The sequence below is a fragment of the Berghia stephanieae genome, chromosome 4 (genome assembly GCF_034508935.2).
Source record: "Berghia stephanieae isolate SIO BIC M18660-M18661 chromosome 4, UCSD_Bste_1.3, whole genome shotgun sequence".
Lineage (NCBI taxonomy): Eukaryota > Metazoa > Mollusca > Gastropoda > Nudibranchia > Aeolidiidae > Berghia > Berghia stephanieae.
In genome coordinates this window covers 72,188,411-72,216,383 of record NC_088363.1, presented here as the reverse complement: position 1 = coordinate 72,216,383, position 27,973 = coordinate 72,188,411, and the positions used below count along the sequence as shown (strand labels likewise).

Here is a 27,973-nt window from a genome sequence, read left to right as displayed (position 1 = left end):
AAGGGATGAGCGAATGACGTCACCGTGTCACGTGATTAATTCAGTCGGGTCGGCACAATCGATAAAAAACAAAATACGGCTCAAATTATTATTTGAATAACAAAGATCATGTAACAAATAAATATATTCACAGTATCTGTTGCATTAAAAAAAAACGCAATTGATATTGTCAGGTGTGCACGTTGCGATCCCGTATAAGTACATGTCGGCATGCAGAGGTTGTGGAAGTTTCTGATGGCCAGAGTTCCTAGTTGCCAATTTCGACTTCAAAAGTGGACAAATAGAACCTTATGTGACCAAACACTACTAACACTTTGACCCGCTTAAAATCTCGTCGGATTTGATTTAAAAAATTCAACTAAAATGAAAAGCTTGTTTAAAAAAAATATTCTGAATATATTATAATTAAGTGACAGAAATGCCATTCTCTGTGTAGCTAATTTTGGCTATGTACGTGGTCATCTGGCATCCATGCTACCACATCCCATTCCCCCCCCCCCCTTTTTTGGCCTCTGCCCCCCCCCCCCCCTTCCTCCTTTCAAATTAATGGACTCGTAATATTGTTTTTAAAAAAAGAGCGATGCCATTAAGATATCAGTTTGAAGATTGTATGCAGTTCTCGTTGGTGCAGATCAACGTTTACTTATGGCAGGTCTGATAAACGACAAAGGTTGTGAACGATCTACTGTGAACTGCCTAATTTTAAAAGACTTTCTTAGAAAAAAATGCTTCAAAAGCACACAACAGCTTTCTAATCTTTAAATACACCACTTAGTGACCCCTATCCGATGTATACATTTTATTAGATCAGTACGTCCACAGTACAAATTTATAGTGTTTTTAATTGTCTGAGTGTTGGATGCTGCTTTTTGGCAGAACAGGAAATGTTTCCAAGATTATTTGCTGCTCGGCTGTTTTGTTTAGATATGGCTGACTATTAGAAACATTCCTCGGCAATGTTACTGTTATTTGTGCAGATTATCACACGAGAAGCAGTCATGTTGATGACATTAGATAAGCACATGTGATGAAAATGAAATATTTTTTTGTTTGTTTTTGATTTGATCGACGAGAAACAGACATCAGTGAAAGTGAAAAAGAGTGTAAGCCGGGCTGCTCTTCTTAATTTGTAAGGTAAGTTTGAGTTATTGATATTGAGTTTGATTAATTTAAATCAGCAACAGCCTTGAGTTATAGAAGCATAAATCCGTTTGAAGATCAAGATAAAGGTAGAGACATCTATCATATTGCTTGCTAGACTGCAAGGTATCGCGCAGAAAATGTTCTTTGCTGTGTTTTGCACAGATTTTCGGCTATCGTGCTTGTTATTTATTTCTCTCTATTATTATTTATATTACAAGACACTTAATCATATTATCAATTGTTTTGAAATTTTAAAAAATACAACACCATTAATGTTCGGGTATTGGAATATAAACTAAGGGTCTGTCCACACGTCGAGCTGCGCTTTAGGTTCTATATCAGTGAGTTTTGAGCGGCACAGCTTGGTTGGCCACATCACAAAAAGCTATGAATAATATTCAAGCAACTTACTAACTTGCCCTAAGCTAGTGAATGGCTCATGGTGTGTCTGCTAATTAATCAAGATCAGTTTGACACTATACAAGATGGATTGAAGAAAACACATTCTTATGACTTTAGTTTTAGAACTGATACTCTACACTCTACAGCATGATCTTCTTTTGAATGATAAATGAATAAATAAATATGATCATTTTTTATTGTTTAGTCCCACGGATTTACCATGCTCAATGCACATCACAATGTTTCATTTATTGCCTTATTTGGCCATATGGAACCATTTTTCCATTTCATACAGTACCGGTACCTACCAGTTATCCGTTAGGCATCTTTTCCGTACTCTCTTACAATACCTGTCACTTGTAGTCATTTACTCATTCCCACCTGATTCGAGTGGGATAGTGTGTGTAAAGTGCCATACTCTCTGCACATTATTTTATAAAGCAGTAATTGAAAGATTCTTGTCGTTTTGTATAACAGCTTGAGGATGCAATTGCTTCGCAGTGGAAAGGAACAAAATATAAATACTAAAAAATCCATTAAATGCTATATAAATGATGTTGACAATGTGGATCTTCTATATGAGAAATTTTGTATGAGTAAAATACCAAAAATATTCAACGACCAGCATCATCCACTAAGGCCATCAGTTATTATGTCAGGAAGGAGTGGTTGCCCTTTCTCTATTTCATTTAACTATATAAATTAAAACAGAGAGACACCGAAAATCTTCTCTGCCGTCTAACTTTAGGATTTTTAATAGCAAGCACTAATAATTTTATATAATAATATTCGCTTTTTTACTTCCTAATAATGTAAATATTAACTTATTAACTCAATTTACATTGACAATTTTAACTATTTTATCCAGTGTTGAAATTATTTATATATAAAGCACAACTCTGGCTGTGAAACCGCTCCTTATTTATGTGGACATGATATTTCCATTCTCTATTTATTTTATTGTGTGAATTATAACACGTCTGTCCAAAAATTTTTTTTTGGGATGCAATAAAGTATATTATTATTATTATTATTATTATTATTATTATTATTATTATTATTATTATTATTATTATTATTATTATTATTATTATTATTATTATTATTATCCAAGGACACAATGCTGACCCCAGAAGTTTCCACAATCACTGTCTCCCATCTAGACACTGACCATAATCAAAATTGCTTGACTTTTGTGACAAATTGAGACACCTTTCCGCTTGGCCATCAAGCCACACAAGATGATAGGGAATACGGGGTTTATCCAATCAATACCCAAAGTATTACATATGAGGCATTCCACCATCTGATACCTGAACTTAAGCGAGATTGTGATTATTTTTGCCAAAGTGGGGGTCTTTCTTGAATTATGAAGATAAATTAAAAAATTTGTCTTATTCCATGTTTAAATTTAATGTGCTTGAAAGAATTGATGGGGGTCGAAAGAGTTTTGAATATTATGATGGAGAATGGAACTGAAAGTTTTATTTACCCTTGAAATATGACATTCCTGCCTACCATCATGGCACAATGAATTACACAAAGAAGCCATTGGCGTCACAACACACTGCTAGTGCTTTAAGCGATGGTTAATGGCAAGCTCTCTATCACCGCTCACAGCGAGCGCCTATAGTGCAGTTGTCACTTGTGATGTAGACAATTTACTTAGATTCAAGATAATCATTATCATTGCATTTGCAGCACAGCTCAAAGCCCAGCTCATTTCTAGATGTGTGGATGTAAACTTATGACTTTGACATTGTTAGTTTGATTTGTTGACTGAAGTTATAATGCTATTAGTTTATTCCTGCTCTCTTTCTTTTTCTCTCCCTTCCCTCCTCTTTTCCAGCCCCCCTCCCCCTGCTTCTCGCTGTGTGTATTTTTGTTCGTAAGTGTAAGAAGTTTCATCCATTTAACTATGGCACTTTACAATCTTAAGTGGCTTAGAATAAAATAATAGTATGATTGATAATATTGATAATGATAAAAATGATGATGATGATGATGATGATGATGCTGATGATGATGATGATGATGATGATCATGACGATGATCGTGATGATGATCATGATGATGATAATAATAATAATAGTAATGATAATAAATGATACTACTGATGATGATGATGATGATGATGATGATGATGATCATGACGATGATCGTGATGATGATCATGATGATGATAATAATAATAATAGTAATGATAATAAATGATACTACTACTACTTCTACAACAACAACAACTACTGCTACTACTACTACTACTACTACTACTACTACTACTACTACTACTACTACTACTACTATATACTATACTATATACTACTACTACTACTACTACTACTACTAATAATAATAATATTAGTAATCCCTCTTCTTCTTCTTCTTCTTCTTCTTCTTCTTCTTCTTCTTCTTCTTCTTCTTCTTCTTCTTCTTCTTCTTCTTCTTCTTCTTCTTCTTCTTCTTCTTCTTCTTCTTCTTCTTCTTCTTCTTCTTCTTCTTCTTCTTCTTCTTCTTCTTCTTCTAATTGTGAATGGTAAGGATCTTATAATTAATTTTTTAAATTATTGACAGATCCCTTTAATCAGTAAAAATCATCAAGATGATGGAATTAAACTTGACACGTGTTGACTATATGCAGACGGGCATAACATCACCAAAGACTATGCAGCTACTACCCATGTCAGGAAAGACACAGAAGGTATTTATTTACAGGCATTTAAATACAGTGCAAGCCACTCAATTGGAACGGACCGATACACCGAAATCATTCCAATCAAGTGGCCTTCCAATTAACCTATTCCACAAATGGCTCTCATAATTTAAACATCCCGTCAAAACGACATGCATGTCTATTGTGGTAAATAGAACAATAGCAATACAGAGCGTTGTTTCAGTTGTTTGTGTAAAATTTTATCTTCCATTTGTTATAATATTTAATATTAGAAATGTGTAGGCATAATGATAGAAAAGAATGAATGATCATATCTAATGATCACACATATATAATGAACTGTCAACACCCATTTGATGAATACAGGTCAAATGAATCGAAGACACATGAATCCTGATATATATATAATTTTATTCAACGAGGCACACAACAAGTAAGGTCCACATAAACTGGGGTATCCTCTGTAGTGATGAAAGGTAATTCATAGTAACCAATGCTACAACGTGCGGCTATATGGTCTAGTGGTATGACACTCGCTTTCGGATCAACACTGGATCTGTAACACTCAAACGAGTCTAGACTACTCTGTCTAGAGTTTAGATAGAACAATAACAATTTCAGCCAATAGTAACGTGAGAGTCATAAAAGGAAAATATATGTATGCCTGTTTGCAACCGACATTTAAAGCGGCTATGTGGTCTAGTGGTATGACACTCGCTTTTGGATCGGAAGGTCCTGGGTTCGAGCCTCACTCGACACATAGTTGAGTCCTTGGAAAAGACTCTTTACTCACATTCTCTCACCGTACTCAGGTGTAAAATGAGTACCTGGCCGTTAACAGCGTTGTCTTTGTCCGAAAAATTGTAATATTGCCTAACAGGCGTCATGTCTCGTCCTACATGTTAAATGTTGCTGTTAACCAGGGACCCCTTGTAAAGCGCTTTGAGCACGTTAAGTGGATATTGCGCTATATAAAAGCTCAATTTTAAAACTGTGGCTCATCACCAATGATAATCACCCACTTAATGGGTGCCTGACTTAACCACTCGCTTCAAGTGTTTGTAGTGCTCAATTTCCTGAATTTTCTCAAACTTTGACATTTCATTGTCATTTCTATAGAATTAATTACTACGGCTTGTAAGATACCACTTAAAAGATCAAACTCTCCTTCATAACTATAATATACTACCATGTAAAAGGAGATGGGTAGTGATAGGCTAGAAGTCATTTTAAAATTATCAGACTTATTTGAAGGCATGGGGTAATTCTCATATTGTTATTCTCAATAGGGATATTTATATTTTTAATTTCTTGAAAAGAAAAATTTTTTTACAATATTCTGAGGGCCTGAAGTTCTTCTGATCAACCAGTAGGCATTTCGATTAATCAGTAGAAATTATATAGCAGAAATTATGTCACTGACAGATAGTTCTAATTAATCGGCTCTTCTGATAAAGTTTCAATCCAATTGCCTGCTTCAATTGGGTAGGTATAAATAAAAATGCAATTTTGCATTTAGACAATAAAAATTGTCGCAAAGTGACTAGAGATTTCTGGATGGTGTTTAAAACTAGTTGTGTTGTTTTTATTTTAAAGTTATATTTTAATGTACTTAGGGGACAAAATGATTGATTTTCTACTACAGTGCATTTGTGCTTTTATATACTGTGCCAATATTATTGCTTACACTTGCTTTATTTATAGTTTATAAATTGAATGTGTATGCTTTTAAACATTAAAATCTCTTATAGTTGGTTGCCAATTTTCTCTTTTTTAAATTCATGACTTCTCACTGAAAGTAGCTAATAAAAAAATGGGTGTTGATCGCCTTGATGCCATTCATTGTTACTTAGCAGTACTATATGTTCATTTGTTGAAACATAATAATTCCATTACTGCTAATGTCAATAGAGATATCATTTATAGTTTGATTAATTTGAAAGAAAAGATTCTTAAAACATTTTTGGAGGGCTGAAATCTTACCAATTAAACGGCATGTGTTCCGATTATCTAGTATAAGTGGTATAAGCAAAAAATCTAGATGAGGGCCATTTACGCACACACAGAGAAAATGTCTGATGCATTGCAGCTCTTTGAATTTGTGTTTGCTATGATTAATGTCCTTCCTGACTTCCTGAAGATAGCGAATGCTTGAAACAATATTTTAGAAATTGAACAAAATTGCACTTGAAATATTTTATGAATAGCTTCTTTTATCAAAATGTTGAGCACTATTATTTCAGGGGTATTGTTTATATATATATATATATATATATATATATATATTATATATATATATATATATATTGTTTGGTTGAGTTCATAAACATAACGTTTGGAAATTTTGATGCTGAGTTAATAAACGTTCAGGAATTATATGAGTAAACGAGTTTTATAATTTGAATTTCAGATAACAGTGGGTGACACAAATGGAAGTTTGCAATGTTTTGGAATAAAGAAAGGGGAATTGCAGGTTTGTTTTTGATAATGAGATTATGATGCATCATTCTGATTGTTACTATTACAATGCAACGACGTCTATTGCTTTCTGGTATTGGGTCTCTGGGTAAGAACCTTAAATTACATCACCTTGCCTGACTCAAGTGTAGATGAGTTCCTGACTATAATGTTAGTACAAAAAGACAATGGAAATTTAGAATCTGATAAATGGAAACTTGTTACCATAAAACCTACCTTCTATCCTACTCATAGAATATATGATGTATTGTGAATCACATTGAGTATAGTGAAATTGTAATTGCACTCTTTTATGAATGTGCATGTTCACTTCTATTTTATTTGTAGCCAGATATTTTTAAAAATTGTTGTTATATATTATCGCCAATCTTTACTTTTGTCTTTTCATTTCATCATCGTTAACATCATCATCATCATCATCATCATCATCATCATCATCATCATCATCTTCTTCTTCTTCTTTTAACATAAATCTTCTTCTTTTCCTCCTCCTACTTCTCCTTCTCCTTCTCCTACTTCTCCGCCCACTTCTCCTCCTACTTCTCCTCCTCTTCCTCCTCTTCCTGCTCCTGCTCCTCCTCCTCCTCCTCATCATCATCATCATCATCGTCATCACCATCATCATCATCTCCATATTAATCATTTTATAATTTTCAATACTTTCATATTTTGCAATGCTTGGCGATGATCATCTCAATTTCTCATAAGGTAAAATGTTAATTGTTCCTATACAGATGGTGTTCCAGACATCGACAGATCACAAAATCAATCGAATCATCTTAGGTGGTCAAGTCGGATCTCCAAAGGAGCGTATTTTTATCTGCCATGGCTCAGAAGTCAAGGCCTTTACCAAGAAGGGAAAAAATTTTCTCACTTTTAATACAAACATGTCAGAACCAGTTCAATCCATGTAAGTAAGATGTACTCCCATTTTATTTTTCTACATTTTTCGTGCCTGGCAGAAATAAAATATAAAGTAAAAATCTTGTATAGTACGCTTCAAGGCCCATACTCATGTAATATCACAAATTCCTCTAAAGCAAGAAATGTGGGTAATGATTTATTATTATTATTATTATTATTATTATTATTATTATTATTATTATTATAATTATTATATTATTATTATATTATATTATTATTATTATTATTATTATTATTATTAATTATTATTTATTATCATTATTATTTTATTATTATTATTATTATTATTATTATTATTATATTATTATTATTATTAATTATTATTATCATTATTATTATTATTATTACCATTGACTCCACTTAATCGCACACCCTTGGAAGTTCAGGTTAGCGTGATGATTAAGCGGAGTGTGCAATTATTTCCAACCACAATCGGACTAATAATATTACAAAAGGTCCCCACAAAAGTCAGATGTTAACAAGAATCACCTATATTGTCCAAAGGGAGAGATTGGGGGTGCATAATCTTGCCCACTAAAAAAACTGGAAAGTGCCTGAAGTGAAACTCGAACCTGGACCCTTCCGGGTCACAATGCAATGCCTTAAAAACTGATGATTGAGCTTTTTTTTTTTTAATGTATAGTGAACAACATTTAACTTGTAGGACGGGACATGACGCCTGTTAGGCGATATGACAATTTTTCTGACAAAGACAACTGTTAATGGCCAGGTACTCAGTTAACACCTGAGTAAGGTGAGAGAATGTGAGTAAAGAGTCTTTTCCAAGGACTCCAACCCAGGATGCGGTGCCAGGCACCATTTGAACCAATAGAGCCACGCCCCTGCTACTACTACTACTACTACTACTACTACTACTACTACTACTACTACTACTACTACTACTACTACTACTACTACTACCACTACTACTACTACTACTACTATACTACTACTACTACTACTACTACTACTACTACTACTACTACTACTACTACTACTACTACTATACTACTACTACTACTACTACTAATACTACTACATACTACTACTACTAACTACTACACTACTACTACTACTACTACTACTACTACTACTACTACTACTACTACTACTACTACTACAACTCTACTACTACTACTACTACTACTACTACTATTACTATTAGAATGTCTCGCATGTTATAATTCATATCTAGATAAGGATATATCACAGTGCAGGTTTGGGGAGGGGCCGTAACTCTTTTTAAATTGGGAGGTAAAAAATCAATGTTATTTTTATCGAATAGGGTGTTGTCAACTCACGTGAAAATGTAAATGGACATTAAGGTGTAATGCGCTGTTGAGTGTTAATTAATACAGTTAAAATTTCATTACATGATAAGGCCGTCCACTAAGATGGAGAGCACTGTATTTGTATCCTCAGGCCTCAGTGGCATTTATTTCAGCTGTTACTCATAAATGTTTTGTTATATTACAAACTTTTTCATGGTTCTGCATTTTGCAATGGGAAGTAACGTAATTTTTTTAAAATTTCAGGTATGTGGAAGGTACAGATTTGTTGATTTCTGGCAATTTTGTCTTCAACCATTACCGAGACTGCAAAGACATTAACTACGTTTTGTGCAATGATAGAATAAATGATGTCATATGCCTACCCACAGAGACCAGAAATGGCATCACACCCATTTTGGCCTGCCAAGACAGAGTGCTGAGAGTTTTACAGGTACAAATCAAAATATAAATTTTTTGATATTCAGAATTTTCCAATATATTTCCATTTCTTTTTGCTTTCATTTTTAATGTAACAGGCATTACTAAGTCTTTCTCATCTCACCTCCCTTTTACTATCGTATATTTCAAAATGAGGCAGTCAATCTTCATTCTACGAAATGTTGGTATTTTTTTCTTTTACAAAATTCAAAGCTTGGTGCTGCTTCCAGTATTTTATGCAACTTGATAGGAGACGAATAATTAATCGTTTTTTTTTTTTCTAGCAATAACAAATATTCAGAGAATGGTGAATTTAAAAAATGTATCTATTGATGTGTGTTGTAAAAAGTTTTAAACAAAAAATATAAAAATGTTTTGGCATCTATGGCAGTTTGGTTGACAAATATGACTTGTGACATTTAATATCCGTAATAACAAATAATGATAAAAACCAGATAGAATGATGGTTTTCAATCAGTTATATTTAGCATTTTGGAAAGGGGCGGGGGTAGACAGAGGATTATTTCGAAGCTAATGACAAAACAAATAACTATAAATGCATGAAGGGAAATTCCTTCCTAAAGTTTCTCAAATTACAGAGAAATGTTATAAAACCCTTGTTAAACCAATACTGGACTATGTTTGCGATCCATACCATAAAAACGAAAATTTTTTTTTTTTAAATTGAAAAAGTACAGAAAAATGTAATGTGTTACAAATGACCGCAGTGGGAATATATAATAAGACCATTTCATGGATTATGATTCACAGGAATCAGAACTGCTTTATGAAGCAGAGGTACCTGGTCCACCAGTTGTTCTAGAGCTGTATGGAAATAATGGAGGGGAAGAGGGAAATGATGTTCTGTATGGTACATCAGATGGCCGAGTTGGAATGGTACAGATTGGAACGTAAGAACATTCATCGCCTTTTCTTGTTCTTCCTTTTCCTCCTTCCTTATCTTCCTCCTCCATCTCTTTTTCCTCCTCCTTCTCCTTTACCTCCTCCTTCTCCTCTTCCTCCTCTCGCGCCTCCCATCCTGTTCTTCCTTTTTATCCTCTCTCTGATTCGATTCTTCTATTTTTATAAATGTTGTCTTAATTTTGAATTAGTAGTTTGTCTGCATTGTTTATTTTAAGATAATGATAAATTTATTGGTATTTCAGCTATGGATATAAGTTTTGGAATATGAAGTGAGCAATCCTTTAGAGTGTATGTAGCCGGAGTTTGTATAAGTTTCTGTACCCTGAAATGAACAATATCAATTGCTTACTACCTACTCATTGGTCATGAAGTTGGTAACTATCGAAAAAAAATACCCCAAATCTTTATCAGGTAAACAGAAGTCAGGACCCCCATTCTGTGATGGTTAGTAAGGAAGATTTTAAAAAATAATGATCTGTCATATACTTTAACATTATTCATGAATCAGTCTGTTATGGAGAGAGAGAGAGAGAGAGAGAGAGAGAGAGAGAGAGAGAGAGAGAGAGAGAGAGAGAGAGAGAGAGAGAGAGAGAGAGAGAGAGAGAGAGAGAGAGAGAGAGAGAAGAGAGAGAGAGAGAGAGAGAGAGAGAGAGAGAGTAATTACAGATGATAAATGGAATGAGATAAAGGCTTTTATTCCATTTTAACATTGATTGAAACTTTACATATAGTACCACGTTGAACATACTTATCAACATTTAAAACATACTGAAAGAAAATTCACAATTTGAAACAAGAATGACTGGTCACATTACGTGGTGTTGCAGTCAACACAAAGAAAGATATCCACTCACGACAGGCAAAATAAACAACTCAACACGAAATCATCTCAATTAAAGTTTGTGCTTGTGAGCCCATGACTATAGTTAAAATAACTTAGATCACATATGATCAGCGTCAGGGCGGAGAAATTATAAATGTTTTTCTCTTAGATTAAAACAAAAGCCTAATGCTCTAACAATTGAGATCATATACCTGCACAGATTTTGAAGAATACATTCATTTTAGACAAAAACAAAACAATTGCCTTCTCGTTCATGGAAAATTATTGTGATTATTTAAGTAGATTTAATTTATCATTGACGTGTTTATTATTATTTTTTTTTTCAGTTTAGTTCCAAGTCATCAATGGGAAATGCCAAATGAAAAAAGGAATGGGGGTATGGGCAAGTCAATGTTGTCTAATCATTTTCTAATGAAATGTGTATATCACCCACACACACACACACACACACACACACACACACACACACACACACACACATATATATATATAATTACGCTGTCATATTGCAAATAAGTTTTAACATCATCATCATCATCATCATCATCATCATCATCATCATCATCATCATCATCAACATCCTGAATTTTTGAATGAGGAAATGCATTTTTCAAAGGGTGAATTGCTCAACTGGCACAGTAGCAAAAAGAAACTTCACTGATGATATTAAGGGAATGCTACTTTCTTGCAGTCATTTGAAACAATAAAAACATTATAAAAATTTTCTAAACGATTACTCTTGTCCAACAAAATAAACAATTATTGATGGAGCGTTATGATGTCATTTTGTTTTCTTACAATCGCATGATGTCCAATATTTTTATTATTGAATTAAATTCTGGTATTTGCAATTGATCAACTTTTACTGGATAAAAAAGGATTGTAATGTTGTGTTTTAATTTGTGTTTGATTTCCATGAATGTCATCTTTATAAATTGTTTTGATCATGACCAAGAGAAGCTATCTCATCTATTAATGATATTTTATTGAATACCTTTTTTTTAAAAATTGCTTTAACACTTTTTTTTTCATTACTTATTTAGTTTACTTATCCTCTTGGTGCTTCAGTTGCACACATAAGGCCAGCCCAGTAGATTTCCAACCATCACGATTTGCTGCTATCTTTGACATCTCTCCCCATGTCCACTTCTGGGTCTTCATGTCATGCTACAGGTTCCTTCTCCAAGTCTCCAAGGGTCTCCCTTTTCTCCTTCTTCCCTGTGGGGTCCATCTGAGGGCGACTCTTGGCATAGCATTATGGTTCATCCGGAGGACATGGCCAGTCAACCTTCATATTCTTCTCTTTAAAAAATGGCAACATAATCATGAAGCCCAGTACAGCAAACACAAATAGAGTATGTGCTATAATAACAACCAATCTATGATTAATTATTTCGATATTTAAAAATCTGAAGGAAATGAAAAAAAGAAGTAAGCTTGATCATACAATCTAAAGATATGGCCCAAGCATTCAATATCTTCACAGGTGTACTATGCATGGACAGTTATGACATAACAGCGGATGGGGTCCTTGATCTTTTAGTTGGGAGAGATGACGGCCAAGTAGAAGTCTACAGTTATGACGATGCTGATGAACCTGTCTTTAGATATAACTATGTAAGTAGTTTATTTGACCCAGGCTGGAGCATGAATGCTTACATTCCTTGTCATTATACATTAGATAGTTAGGGCCTCCTTGTTGGAGGTTGTTGTGTTGAATGAAATGCTGGATAACTTCTGCCAGATAACATACAAAGTAAAAGGTGTAACACAATGTAGTCATTTGAGCTATTAGGCCAATGGAGCCTGGTTTCTATGACATGAAATGGACAATAGCAATTGTTTGCTATCCTTTGGATCGAATGCTAGTCTATATATATATATTATATATATATATATATATATATATATATATATATATATATATATATATATATATATATATGAAAATTATAAAAGAAAAACCATGAAATAATAGTGCTCAACTTTAGTATAAAAGGAGCTATTTATAAACATTTGAAAGATAATTAAGATAGTTTGACTTCTTTTGAAGTCAAACTATCTTAATTATCTTTCAAATGTTTATATATATATATATATATATATATATATAATATATATATATATATATATATATATATATATATATATATATATGTATTAGAGCTGTGATGAGTATTCGCTTACAAGGGTCTTGCGAGCTTCGAGCAGTTAGATTTGGTTTGCTGTCATGGCACAAAAGAGACTAGATGTCTTGTTTAGCTGTCTCATTTTGTGATAGCATGCTGGTAAGGACCCAGAATTGCTTGGCAGTCAGAAAAAAAAATGAAATAGCAAAACCATGTTTGAAAAATAAAAATCCCCAAAACCCCAACAATTTTATCTTTTCAGGGCGAAATTTAATCTTACTTAGACCTATCAGAATATCTTACCATTTTCATCAAAAGACAACAGCAATGCAATTATAGCCCGTGTCATGATATTCTTACTGCTGTCATGATGGAAACAGTTTATTTTGCATTAAAAATAATATAAAGGGAAACTATTATTTGAAAACAAAAAAATTCAGTGTCACTATTAAGGGGTTAATTTAAAACAGCTGCCTACAACCTCTCTTTCATCTGCCCCATGTACTACGTCATCAGAGAATTTGATGCAAAATGATACACAACAAATGGCATAGTGTCATAAATTTGTATCTGTTGAGTGTTGCATTATAAAAATAGCTAGTAAAATAGTTGGAGTACTATTGTTTTAAAATTTAGGCAAAGTGAGCATTTTCAATGTTAACAAGTTTATATGCTTTATTTTGTTGTTTACTATTGGATGTGAATTGGTTTGAAAGCGATTCAGTTCGATTCAATTCTCGATGTATCGTTTTGCAACAAGGGTATCTCAGACACCGAGCTGTTCTTGTGTCTGGTAACAGCTCTATATATTTATATTTTACTCCACAGACCAGCAATGAAAGTATTACATCTGTGAAAGGTGGAATCATTTCCTCTCCTAACTTTGATGAGATTGTGTGTTCTACTTATGCAGGTAAGCACAGTCAACATTGAGATTGTGTGCTCTTCTTATGCAGGCAAGTACAGTCAACTTGTGTTTGCAGGCACTGGTGTAAGAAAGATCTGAAAAAGTGTGTATGAGACAGTGTCAGACAAAGCAGAGAGAAAAAGAAAGATAACATCTCAAAAAATCAGTCTGCCTAAAAGTCAGTGAATCAAGGGATTTACCTTCAGAATGAACAGTGAATTACAGTGCTTATTGCTTTATTATTTGAAAGATCCCAAATTGTTGACGTCTAAGAAATTGGTTATTGATGAATGAAATCTTGACCAGATTGATACGGATAATAATGATTCTGGTGCTGCGCATTGCAGCGTTGACGACGATGATGATAATGATGATAATAATGATGATAATAATGATGATAATGATGAAGTATCTCGTTTTGCCAGGCTGGATGTTTGCTCTGACAACTGAGTATTTAACCAAGGAAGCAGGCCCTCATCATGTGACTGCTGACTCTGTTGCTGTTTCTAAGATTAATGACTTAAAGTAAGTGACAAGCTTTTGAAGACTTATTTTTTTTCAAAACTCAAATTTCAGTCCATTCCATATTTTTTCCCATGTTGTCTAAATGATAAGTATCATAAGTATTTCAAAAACACTACTCAGTTGAGAGTTACTCACTAACATCCTAGATGTTTTGACATAAGTGTGACTCACTGTCTCAAAGTAATATAATATATAATGTAATGAATTTATAAAGCGCTTAGTTCCAATCAAATTGCTCACTGGCACTTTACATCAACATATCTAGTACATATTATAATTAAAATTGACAATTTAAAAACCACATTGATATGATAATAGGATATATAATAAAATACATCTTAGGAACCAAAAGCATGAGTTCTACACTAAATTTCCGTTTTTAACAGCTTTCTAAAAGTTAGTGGATTGTCCCTATTTTCTGTTTCAATACTGATGACGTTCCACGAATTGGGGGGCATCGCGGTCAAAGAATAATGAAAACCCAGATTTTATCAGATTTGAATTAGCAGGTCTTAAAATTTTGACTGGGTTTATAACGATGGATAACTTCTTGAAGGAAAATAGGAACAGAATTGTTAAAGCAATTCTAAACTTCACAGGTAGCCAGAGTAGGTCCTCCAAAATGGAGGTATTATGCTCACGCTTTTAAGATAACGTTACTAATCGAGCTCCCTTGTTCTGTAACTTTTGGTGTTGATATTACAACTATAGAGCATGCTATTGCAATGATTAAGGCGACTACAAATCATACAGACAACAAGAAGTTTTGTTATATTAATTTCGAGAAGCCCTCTAATAACATCAATAGATCTAAAATGAAAATTGCTAGATCTGACATGGGCAGACAGGTTTAATTTGGTGTCAAATATAAATCCTAAGTTTCCCACAGGGTCATTAGTGATGGTCATTAGTGATGGGAATTAAACAATCAGCTCAATTTTGGTTACGTGCGGAAAGGTTCAATTGGCCATGTCTTGCAATTTGCAACACCTCTATTTTGTTTTCGTCTCACCTGAGTATATTGCGCACATATAGTCTCTAATATCAGCGATACCATTTCCGATATTAGCTATAACATTGAGATAATTGTCAGAGTTAATGGGAAACAGTAGTTGGGTGTTGTCTGCATTAAAATGGAACTCAATAAAACATTTGGAGATGATGTTACCTAATGGTCTGATATAGAGGGAGAATAGAGGTCTTAGATCTGATCCCTGTGGGACCTAAAGAGAGGATTCAAGGAGAAGAGAAGTCATGTCGATTTACAGATACTGATTGACTCCTATCAGAGAGGTAGGTAGAAAACCAATCAAGAACAGTACCCCAGAATCCGTACAGGGATTTTAGTCTGTTGATTAAAAGAGTACCTAAGGTCTATTGTATCAAATGCGGCACTTAGGTCGAATAGTATGATAACAACATCATCATGTTTTAGACATAAATGATTTATGATATCATTGTGAATTTTAATAAGAACAGTTTCTGTTGTGCTGTGAAAGGGGTGGTAAGCGGACTGAAATTTAAATAATTTGTGATCATTCAAAAATGTGTTAAGCCCAAATGCAAAGATTTTACCAATTAATTCAGACATAAGGGTGAGATTCGAGACTGGTCGATAATTATTTGGGTCATCTTTGTCAAGGTTGGTTTTTCTTTAATATTGGAGTGACAATAGCATGTTTCAGATTGTTAATGATCGTTAGATGCCTCACCAATAAACAATAGCATTTACAATATGGGCAAGTACAGAAACCAAAATATTTGCACTAGAAAAAACAAGCCATGAAAGAATTGGATCTTATGGGCCAATTGTTTTAGAGCATGGTCTCAGCGTGGACAATACTTCTGTTTCAATGGCAGGCTCAAATTCGTTGAAAACTATTTGGGTTGGAAGTGTGCCAGTTTCCTCCAATTGAGTTTCATGTGTTACCTGTTTGTCCAGCTCATTCCGAATTCTTGATAGTTGGAAATGGTATTATGTCAGGATGCATCGGATCCCTAAAAGTGAATTTGAATCAAAATAATAAGAAACACTAACATTGACCCTTTTTTGCTATGTACGACATTGCTGTTATTCTTCTCATTTACGAAAAGTTTCATATTCGTGGTTATAAACTGAACTTTCTGCTCCTAGATCACCCTGATATAAAACCACTTTGAGTTGCTGGGCCACAGATGATTAAAACTTTTAAAAAATTCTTTTAGAAAGAATTTACTTAGATGTACAGTATTGTATTATTTAAGAAATATTTATTTCTTTATTATAAAAGGTATTCTGTTTCACGTCTATCCCTTCAGGTCTGAGTTGGAATCACTTCAGTCCAAAGTAACAGATGAGAGGGAAAAGTATCAAAAGACTGCTTTTTCTAACACGGCTGTCTCCGCTGTGCCACTCTTCCCCATCAATGATAAGTTTGTCCTAAACAGAGAGGATGCTAGTTATACACTCAGTCTAGAATTACAAAGTCCAATTGACAACATTTTGTTACAAGTGAGTTTTCATCTATGGAGTAGTTGAATTATGCATATAGTGCTTTGAATATATACTCAGTGCCATGATTAACACAACACCCTTTGAACTGTTTCTATTCATTCACAATTAAACATATTTACATGAAAATTAAATAGTATGGTAGACTGTTCAATTCTGTATAATTTGATACTGATTTATTGTTATATTCGATTGACTCGTGTCTTTGTGACCGTTTAAAAAACGCAGGTCAAAATCTCACACTACAAAATTCAACGAATGGCATTCAAAAATTATGAGAAAAAATAAAAATTTGTTGTGAATCTCAAATGAAAATGAAAAGACAAAGGTCACAATGACACAGGCAATTACATCATTATGGTTTTGTAGAAATGTAAACAAAATAAAATTAGACCCCATTCAATTTTCCATTGTACTTTTATGATCATGGGTTGTTTAAACATCGCAGAAAGAAACCAAGCAATTGGCATGTGCAGAGCAGGTTTGTCGGCAACTCAGGTTACAAATCATCAACAATAACAAGACTTTTGATTAAGATGACCGAAAGGGGCACTGTTGAAGATATCACTGGAAAAAGGTCCTAAACATAAAACAACTCCACAGCAAGATGAGCACCTGACAGAATCCATTTCTACCAACTTCTGACCTTGCGTCGTGTTTTGCATTTTGAAGATGATTTTTGTTTTCAACGATATGATTGCTTTGTACTAATTTAATTGTAACAATTTTTATATCATTGAACTTGTGTTGAGAACATTCTTTTTCGTTTCTTTGTCCATCTTAGAGTGATGTACCTATTGATCTTCTGGATGTGGAGAAAAACTCTGCCGTCGTCAGTTATAGTGCATGCAGTCCTGAGGTAGCAATAATCTATTTTTTTTTCATTTTTAAAATTTATTTATTTATTTATCTATTTTATACATAGTTAATAATCTATTTATCTTTTTGTTTATTATTCATTTATGATATCTTTTTTTTGGTCATATATGTGTGGCTAAACTACTCCTCGAGAGCTTTACATTGTAAGGCCTCTGGGTGAGTTAGAATACTGTAATAATTTAGTCAAATATTTGATTATGTTGTTCATAAAGTACTGCCTTCCTGTAGATTTTTAAAGAAATCGATCTCAGGTTTTACCAATTTTGGTATCTTACGAAATATCATTTTTTGCCTATTATATCATCTAACTCTTATTAAATGACTAATACTCTGACTATAACTATAATTGTTGATATATATTTATATATATATACAAAAGGGGTCCTCATAGCTCAATTGATAGAACACTAGCTTCACACACAAAGGGAATGGAATTGATTCTTGGTGAAGTCAAGATTTTTTTTCTCACCCCCTCCCCTCCCCCCTGTCCATCCATCAGTGAGTGGTTAGCTGGGTCTGATAGATCTGGTGGAATGTACTTTTTGGCAGACTAGCAAGCTATAAAAAGGCTAGCAAGTAATTGCTGTTGTCCGTACAGTGATTTGGATACCAGGATAAATTCCGGCATCATGGGTCCCATGGCTCTGAAGGGCTAATTTTATATATATCCAAAAATAAACAAAAAAGAAAGTATGAGTGTGTTATTTTTCTGATAATGCAAGCCTGTAGTGCATTTTAAAAGGATTTAGTCTCACTCAACAACTTGATGCTATCATGTAAGTTGATCCATAAGTGGAGTGAATTTGGAGGGGCAATATTTTATGACGAATTGTCAACATCAGATAGAGGTATATTGATAGTATGATATCTCTACTGCCTAGGTACTTCGTATTTTATTTGACCTCATTTACTATTGATCTAAAATTATTGATCTAAAATTATCACTATAATATAGTTCTTGATAGACTACTACTTATATCTTTTTGACAGCATTGTTTACTCAATATTTATATCTGAATCATAAAATTCCATTTTCAGGAGGGGAATTTCCTTCTGGCGACCTACAGATGCCAGGCAAACACAACCCGACTAGAGCTAAAGATCAGGTCTATTGAGGGGCAGTATGGAACCCTTCAAGCTTATATCACTCCACGCATTCAGCCCAAAACGTGCCAGGTCAGACAGTACCCTATCAAGCCTTTATCATTGCATCAACGTACACACATCTTTGATGAGAACAGGTCTGTTGATCCTTTTTTATCTTTTTCATCCTTTAAATTCATCCTCAGCAATGTTCTCAACTGAGGGACACATTTTCCTTAGTGCCCCCATTCTGTGGGAAGATTGGAATAACCTAGGCGCCAGCCGCAGTGCAGCACTTCAAAGTGAAGTAGAGCGAGTTAACTAGCTCAAAGTCAGAAGTAGTCCTTCTGATCCATTGGGGGCATAGAGCCAAAGTTTATCCTGATTTTTTCTAGCGTACAATAGCAAACAGACAATAGCATTGCTTGATAGTCTCTTACTTTCCACTAAAGTTGGAGGCAGATGAATAATGGAAGAAATTATAATATGAAAAAAATTTACTCTCACTATTAACAGGATAAGGTTGGCCTCGCAGCTTACTCATAGCCATAGCTTGTTTTGTTTGTTTGTTTTTAAGGGTTTTACGGCGCTTGCAACACATTCAGGTTATATCAGCGCCAGTAAAAAGGAAGAAAATGGGATAGTAAAAAGTTCTAGAATTACAATTAAAGCACCCAAGAAAAAGTAAGACAAAGGGGAACTGAGAACAAATAGGGATCAGATGTAGATTCCAAGAGCATACCACCAATGTACTTAGTTTGAAATCACCTACAAGTCTCATCCAGGCACAAGCACAAAATCCAACAAAGAGGAATACACTCAAATGCTTACATTATACATTCAAAATAAAAATAATAATACATAACAGAGAGATGATTTACAAGGAAAAAAATATCATCTCCCAAAACAATAACTATGCATTTGACTGTTTCCCTCCCAGCTAGGACTCCGGCCAGAGCCAGGACAAAACCAAGTAATCCCATTCCAAGACAAAGACAGAAAGCATGTTGGAAAACAGATATAAGGGGATAGAAGACGCAGTATGTACCTCCCTGCCCGCTATGAGAGGTCAGGTTCCCCACCCAGAGCTATAGCTTGAGGATAGCAGATGAGTTGGATTTTGAAATAAAAATGTTTGATTTATTTTACTTAATGTCCTGAAAAGGGAGGTAAATAAATTACTAAGATTATTATGTTTTCTTTGTTTTACCAACACAGGCCTCACAATTCTCTCAAGCTTACTGGGCAGTTCAGTCTGACAGAGGTTCACTCTTGGCTTTACTTCTGTTTGCCAGAGTTGCCAGAGAGGAGTCCAGCAGGGGATATTGCGAATTTCCAGTTTTCATCAACGTTTTTAGACACTCAGCTTGATTGTACATACAAGTAAGGGATTGGTCAAGATTGACCATCACTGCCATTGTCATCATCATCATCATTGTCGTCATCATCATCATCATCATCATCAACAGCAGCAGCAGCAGCATTATCATCATCATCATAGTGATAATCATCACCTTTTGTGGGTTAACCCTTATCAGGCGGGTTTGGGGTTTTTTCTGTCACAGTTGATAAATCTCAGCATTTTCAGCAATAGAGCAGTAACAGCGATGCGGTTTTATTGAAACCCCAATCACGTGCATGGTTACCATCCTCTTGGTGTAGAACGTTAGGTCTGTTATTTTTCTTTGCAATGACAAATCTTTGTCTTAGTAAGGACTCCATCCATCTTCAAAATCTTGAAAAGCCAGTTCCAAAAGTAAGAAAAAATAGATAAATTTGATAACTTAAAAAAACATTTGATGTGTCTATTTATTTACTGTTTGCATAACATTTAAAAAAAAAAAGTTTTTTCGAATATTTTTTTTAATACCCCCTGTAAAATTGGGTTTTACCATCGTACAGTGTTTTCTCATTTCAAGGCGGTATGTATTGACATGTACTATGAAAAACTTGATATTATTCTTCTTTACCCTTGAAAAATATCATCAGGAAAGGAGAGGCTGTATTTAGATCAGATAACATCTCTACAATCTCCATCTTAAAAGACGTGTTGTCCAAAGAGGCTACCAAGAAAAAGATAAGACTGGACATTTCTTACAGTAAGTCAAATTCTATTACTTTCACTATTCTTTAATTATTTCTCAACCTTAATTTAAGTGGTGAGAAATGTTTCTTAGTGCACAATCAGGTTCTTACAATTGTCCCCTTTAAAGTGGCTGCAGAAAAAGGACATTTTAATTGTACATCTGTCGGTCATCAGCAAAGTAAGTCAAGTAAGCTCCTCCCACTAAAATCACACATACTCGGGTATGATGCCCAGTTACACAACCATCCGCTGCCTTTGACCACATTGCTCTTTGATTTACCTTCTATTCTCATGCCCCAAAGGCTATTACAGAAGAATCTCGCGTTGAGGTGCGAATCGTGAAAGATCTCACGGAATAGTGTATCAATGTTTAAGTTATAGGGTCAATGTTCAATTTTCATGAGATTGAAGTGAGCAGGCAATAAAAACTGTTCCTTGTTAAAATGTTGAGAAAATGAGTTGTATGTACACTCACACACTCTCTCTCTCACACACCTCCACAAACACACAAATGAGATAGATGTAAAACACACACACACACACATACACACTCATATAGAGAGAGAGTGACAACCGCATCCTCTGTGTGTGTTAGTGTGTGTGTTTGTGAAGGAAAGTAATTCTACAAGCTATAGAACCTATTGAGCTGGAGTTTATCCCGATTGAAATGTGTGATTTGAATGTTCATATATATATTTATTGTGCTCTTGATCAACTTTGTCTCCATGCCCGTTCTGCCTAAATGCCGGTTGTTTATGCTTCCCAACCACTGGATATTTATGCGATCACCACTGTATAACCATTCAATGTTTTCAGTGATAAGAATGAGACTTGTTATCTTACAGTTATGATTGATCTCAAACACCATAGTGTAAAATTGATGTCTTTGACATTTTTTGATTGACTGCATGCAGAATTTTTTTTAAAAATAACGACCATTGACAATTAGTATGCATAGTAAGCTCATCTAAATAAACATCTCTTTCACTTACATCGCTAAGTATGAAACAAATGGCAATTCGACATCATATAATTTAATTTTTTTTTTAGCCTGTTTCTGTCATGGTTTTTGATTTCAAATGCTGATAAAATATATTTTTATATTTATCCTTCTTTCAGATGTCAATGATGATTCGATCCCACACACCCTCAGTATGATCCACCCTCGACTTGAGTATCAACTTCTTTTAGCCAAAAAAGTACAACTCATAGATGCCCTCACGGTATGTGAAAATGTTCTGTCATACACTTTCAAAACGCCTTTTTCTCATTTTGGACAGAGGAATTTTATAATATCTATCAATAAGTTGAGATGAGCCCCAACTTCTTTGATGTCTCAGGTTTAAACTTTTTGAAGAGATGAGGATTGTCTTAATTATGAAGTAAAAGTTTTCCAGCTAGCATTATTGAAAGCGTTTTGACATGACAGTATGCAGCAGTAGTTTATTTGTGTCTTTGGAAAAATTTTGAAAATTATCAAAGTTGAAATTCTAATGCATCCATAATAGTTAAATGATTATCGTTTAGGATGAGTTTTAAAGTTTTGACTTGCAGTTTTTACTCTAATCCTGTGCCATTGTTATAAAATTATGTAGTCCATGAGACATCTTATAGCTTGAAGCCAACTCGTTCTTGAAGACAATAGAAATTGTGGCTGCCTCGTCATTTTTCTTTTTATTATTATTATCATCATCATCATCATTATTCTTAAATGTCTGATGATGTCAACAGATTCAGTATAAATTCATTTAAAAGCCAAGAATTTATAACTTATGTGATTACAATTACAAACTACACCACACACACACACACAGACACACGCATATACACATAAACACACACACACACACACACACGTAAACACATTCACTCACAAAGATGAGATAATCATATGAATAAGTGATTTTAGTTGAAAAGAAAGATAGTCTTGCCCTCGATTTTTCTTTTCTTTTTTTGGTTTCAGACTTTACACATTTCCCTAATGAAATTGACACCACTTAGTTCTTTGTCATTTTTTAAAACCGCCAGTTGGGTGATTGGTTCTCACTAAATAAACTTTTAAAGACGATAAACCTTTAAGAATACACATAGTTCTGTGTTTATGCAGTTAATCTGGTACGTAGCAGTACTGAGTATTTCACACAAATACCATCAACTAACAGTCCTGAAGTGTTGATTTAAACCGATTTCATAGCAGTTTTAAAAGATATTTTTGTTTATGATACATGGCATCATTTATAGTTACTTAAATAACTTTTTTACCTTTTTGCTATCAGGAGCTTCAGGTAAACGAAACAGATTTGAGTTTTATGTCACCTGAGTACCAGAATATTCTAGACAATGCTGATGACCTGAAAGCAGAATTCAAACGACAACCATGCCATCTTGAAAGATTATATGGTGAGGAATTAATTTTTGTTGACAGTTTTCTCCATATTTCTTTGAATAAAATGATACATTTTTGTTATAAGGATGGAGCATTTCAACAATGTTTGAAATATATACATGTTTAGGTAGAAACGTCATTAGGTGAGTAGATCAATCTACATAAAACTTAATATAGATAATAGAAATGCTTAAAACAGAACAGGTTAGCTAAGGAGAATTTTGACCGAGGGTAAAACAGAGACCAGTGAGAACCGATATTCAACATCATTGGAGGGTTCACGTTGTCCACATATACCATGGAATGAAGTGAGTAGGAAAGTGCCAGAAGACAACAGAGAATTAAAACTTCGCGGCGGCAATGGGGGCTCGAAGCCACGACCTCAATGGTATGATAACTATGCCCATGGAAAATCTCACCGGGCACTGAATGCCCATGCGGTCACCCCAGACAGACCATGGACCACATCCTGTCCAAATGCTCGCTGGGACCTCACTGCACCAATGCTGACCTGAGGGAATGCAACCAGACTGCCCGGGACTGGCTGACTCACTGGCGCGACAAGATATGATGATGACTATGCCCAGCCAAGCAGAGTTGTCGTACCCGTAGGGTCACGGGTTCAAACCCCCATTGCCGCCGTGAAGTCTTTATTCTCTGTTGTCTTCTGGCACTTTCCTACTCACTTCATTTCTTGTTATTATCAACATAAGTACCTGCTCCACTCACTTTTCTGAATTAAAAACTCACCACATATACCATGGGCAAATAAATGAATTCCCTAGAATAGAATAAAGGGGAGCTGGCTGAAAGTTGCGTGGAGAAAAGACATTGACACCAAGACTAGAGATGGGCTTCACTGGAGGTTAGGAATACTGGCACAGTTTAGAGACAAATGAAGGGAATTTGTCAGCAGTTTATACCTCAGACTCTGTACAGGGGCAAAATAAAGGCAATTAAAATAGATGTGTTAAATCAATGCTTTGTGATCAATTGCTCTTCAGTTATAGTCAAGAATAACATGTTAAGAATAACAGTACATAAGTGAAGCAGTGTACTTAGATCTTACAATGCTTAATTATATTATAACGTCAAGAGAAGATTATACAGCTGACCAATGATTATAACTGAATTTTTATTCAGGTATGGTGACAGATCTCTACATCGACAAATTCAAGTTCAAAGGTCAAAATGTCAAGAGTAAAGTCCCACATTTGCTTGAAGTGTTAGACAACTATGACCTTGGGAGTCTCACAACATTTTTCGAAAGTTCTGCATGATTGGAAAGATGGGTATTTTTTGTTAGAAATGAAACATTTTGATATGAATAAGAGTGTTGTTCAATTTGGTTATGGTATGTCCATGTCATTGGAAGATGGGAAAAACATGTGGTCATGTAACATGTATATTATTGTCTCTAAAACTAAGAATGTTTATAATATTATAATGCAAATCATGACTGTTTCCGTCCCTATTAGATTTATATATTCATACATTGGACTTATTAAATCTAGCAATTGTGAAAACTTGATTGTCTTAGGATGATGCTGATGCTGCCGAAAATGATGATATTAATTAATCAAATCAACATCATAAATAAAGCACTAAAGGGCCAGAATTGTGAATATGAACAAATCTTGCGAATATCATCAATTTTCAATACATTCCATATTATGGTATATAAGGACAATACATGATAATATTGTCATTACCAAAATCACAGTAATCCGATCATTCCACTTTTTTTTCCTTAATGTGCAATTGATTTTTTAAAAATTAATTAGTTTTGACAGACCATGGCAGAAGCAGTTTTTGAATCATTGTGTCATCCCTGTAAAGCGCACCATGCACTTTAAAAGTTCAGTCAGATGGGTATAGGTATTAACGGTAACAAACTCATTGAATATAAAATATGAACTGAAACTTGCCTATGCCCTTGACCTTATCAGCAACCCTCATCATTAATTAGATAAAGTAGTTCACTTTAGGGTCAACATGGTGTCAAAGTAAAAAAAAATAGCAAGTATAAAAACAAAAACAAAAACCAGACAAAAAACAAAACAAAACAAAACTGAGAGATAATACTAATGCTCCGTCACCAAGTGTATAGTGGTATTTAGTATTTGTATTATCATTAATGTCTGAATTTAATACCACCCAACGCATATGTATTTAATAGAAAGGGGTATTATCATTAATGTCTGAATTTAATACCATCCAACGCATATGTATTTAATAGAAAGGGGTATTATCATTAATGTCTGAATTTAATACCATCCAACGCATATGTATTTAATAGAAAGGGGTAATTTCATTAATGTCTGAATTTACTACCACCCAACGCATATGTATTTAATTAACGAAAAGAGAAAAAAAAATCAAAATTGATTATAAACTTTGTGTAAGGGGCTCAAAAAATGATATTCTCATTTTAAGGCAAACAGTATAATAAAAAACATGTATTCATTCTCGTAAGCAACTAATAACAAAATCACAGATTTTAACATTTCTGTAACTGCATTCAATGACATTATAAAGAAAAATCACTTAAGATTAAAGCTGTTGTCTAAGGGAATGGGTAAGGTATAAATGATTTATATTACTATTAATATTCAAATATTAAATCACCGATGTAAAAAAATAAAATCGAAAAAATCAAAAACACTATAAGATGAAAAAAAAAGAAGACAAACTCTTCATTTTACATATTTTCAATTTTGGGCCGTCATTGGATCTCAAAAAATCATTCGGGTTACCATTCAAGCCCATGACATTTTAAGCCACATTTGTTTCATACTCATTGAGTATTTATTTTTAATACTGCCCAAAACGCCAACGAAATTTCAGGCTCAAATTTGGGATTTGTCTTTCACTCTATTTTTAATGATTTTAAGTTATTTTATTGATTTACTGAACATATTATGGTTGACTATTTTATTCAAAAGAAAAAGATAAACATTTAAAGAAAAAGTTGTTTGAGTTGTGGCGTTACAGTTAAGTCCCCCAAAAAATAATAAAGGTCCAATTATTTTCAATGTGTGTATCCATTTTTTTGTTTTGGAATACCCTTTATTTTATATTTGTCAAATCAAATAATGGAGGAGGAGGCCGACATTTTCAGTCACCCCTCGAAAGTTATAAAAAGAGGGGATTGTGGTTGAGCAGTTTAATTACTAACTTGATTATTTTGCTTAACTCATAAGGGGAATGTTTGAATAGTCTGCTGAATGTCTTTATTCCATTTCTTTCACTTTTATCACGCGCACTATTCAAGTGTTGCAAACGTTAAAATCTTAAATATGCACTTCATTCACGTTGACTGTGTTATGTTAAATTAATTGTGATTCACACTCTACTGCTTCTTTTGCATCCGTCCATGAAGAGGAAGTCACTTTTTATTGACCAAAAAAAAAAAAAAAAAAAAAAAAATTATTGTCGATTTTCAATCCATTTTTTGTTTGTTTTTTATTTAAATAAATTATTATATTCCTTTCACTGGTTTTACTTATCTTGGTTTTGTCACTTTGTTTTAATAAATATATGCTAATTCAAGATGAAAACATTGGAAATTGTAGGATATAATTATATCTTTCTAAAAGACTGTAAAGATACATTGTAAAACGTGCATGAAAAACAAAAACTTTATTCTTTTCTTTACATTCCAATTGCTTCTATCTGCTTTTAAATAGATTAACCATTTTGTTTATCACACATCAAATTTGGACCAAACTTTTCTGATGTGTCATGTTTCATGAAGTTTGATTGTATCAAGACTTCTTTTTTTGCCAAAATTTATATTTACGGTCTTTTAAAAAAAACATTACTCCAGATTAAAGTGGTTTTTTTTTTTTGTTTGTTGTTTTTCTAGGGTTTTACGGCGCTTTCGACACTTCTAGGTCATTTCAGCGCCAGTAAATATGAAGAAATCAGGAAAAAAAAAAGATCTACAATTGAAAGCACCTGAGAAAAAGTTAGATAAACAGGACTGGTTCAAAAAAAAACAACAAACAACAGATGTAGATTCCAAAGGCAAACTATCAGTGTTCTTAGTTTGAGATCACCTTAAAGTCTCATCGAGACACAAGCACAGAATCCCAGTAAGAGTCAAGAAGAATACTCTCAAATGTTTACAGATCATAATTTATTCAAACCAACAAATATAACAGAGAGATGATTTACAAGGAAAAAAAAATACCATCTCCCAAAAACCATACATTTGACTTCTCTCTCAGCCAAGGACTCCGGCAAGGGCCAGGACAAAACTACAGTAGGTAATCCAATTCCAAGACAAGAACAGAGCAGCTCAGAAAAAAGATATATGGAGATAGAAGACATAGCAAGTGACCCCTGCCCACCATAGGTCAAAAGATCCCACCCAGACTCCAGATT

General features: G+C 33.9%; 1 protein-coding gene across 1 annotated transcript; it reads left to right on the top strand.

Annotated features, from left to right (window-relative positions):
- The first annotated feature begins 902 nt into the window (after window positions 1-902).
- Window positions 903-27,077, top strand: LOC144971167 (BBSome complex member BBS7-like). The gene is made up of 18 exons (XM_078911651.1): window positions 903-1,134; window positions 4,120-4,246; window positions 6,630-6,692; window positions 7,432-7,607; window positions 9,157-9,343; window positions 10,102-10,241; window positions 11,425-11,474; window positions 12,585-12,715; window positions 14,056-14,140; window positions 14,560-14,659; window positions 16,958-17,150; window positions 17,935-18,009; window positions 19,068-19,270; window positions 20,331-20,495; window positions 21,102-21,211; window positions 22,318-22,421; window positions 23,475-23,598; window positions 24,728-27,077. The coding sequence occupies exons 2-18, from the start codon at window positions 4,148-4,150 to the stop codon at window positions 24,862-24,864; spliced, it is 2,142 nt and encodes a 713-aa protein (XP_078767777.1). The 5' UTR covers window positions 903-1,134; window positions 4,120-4,147; the 3' UTR covers window positions 24,865-27,077.
- Window positions 27,078-27,973: the final 896 nt, after the last annotated feature.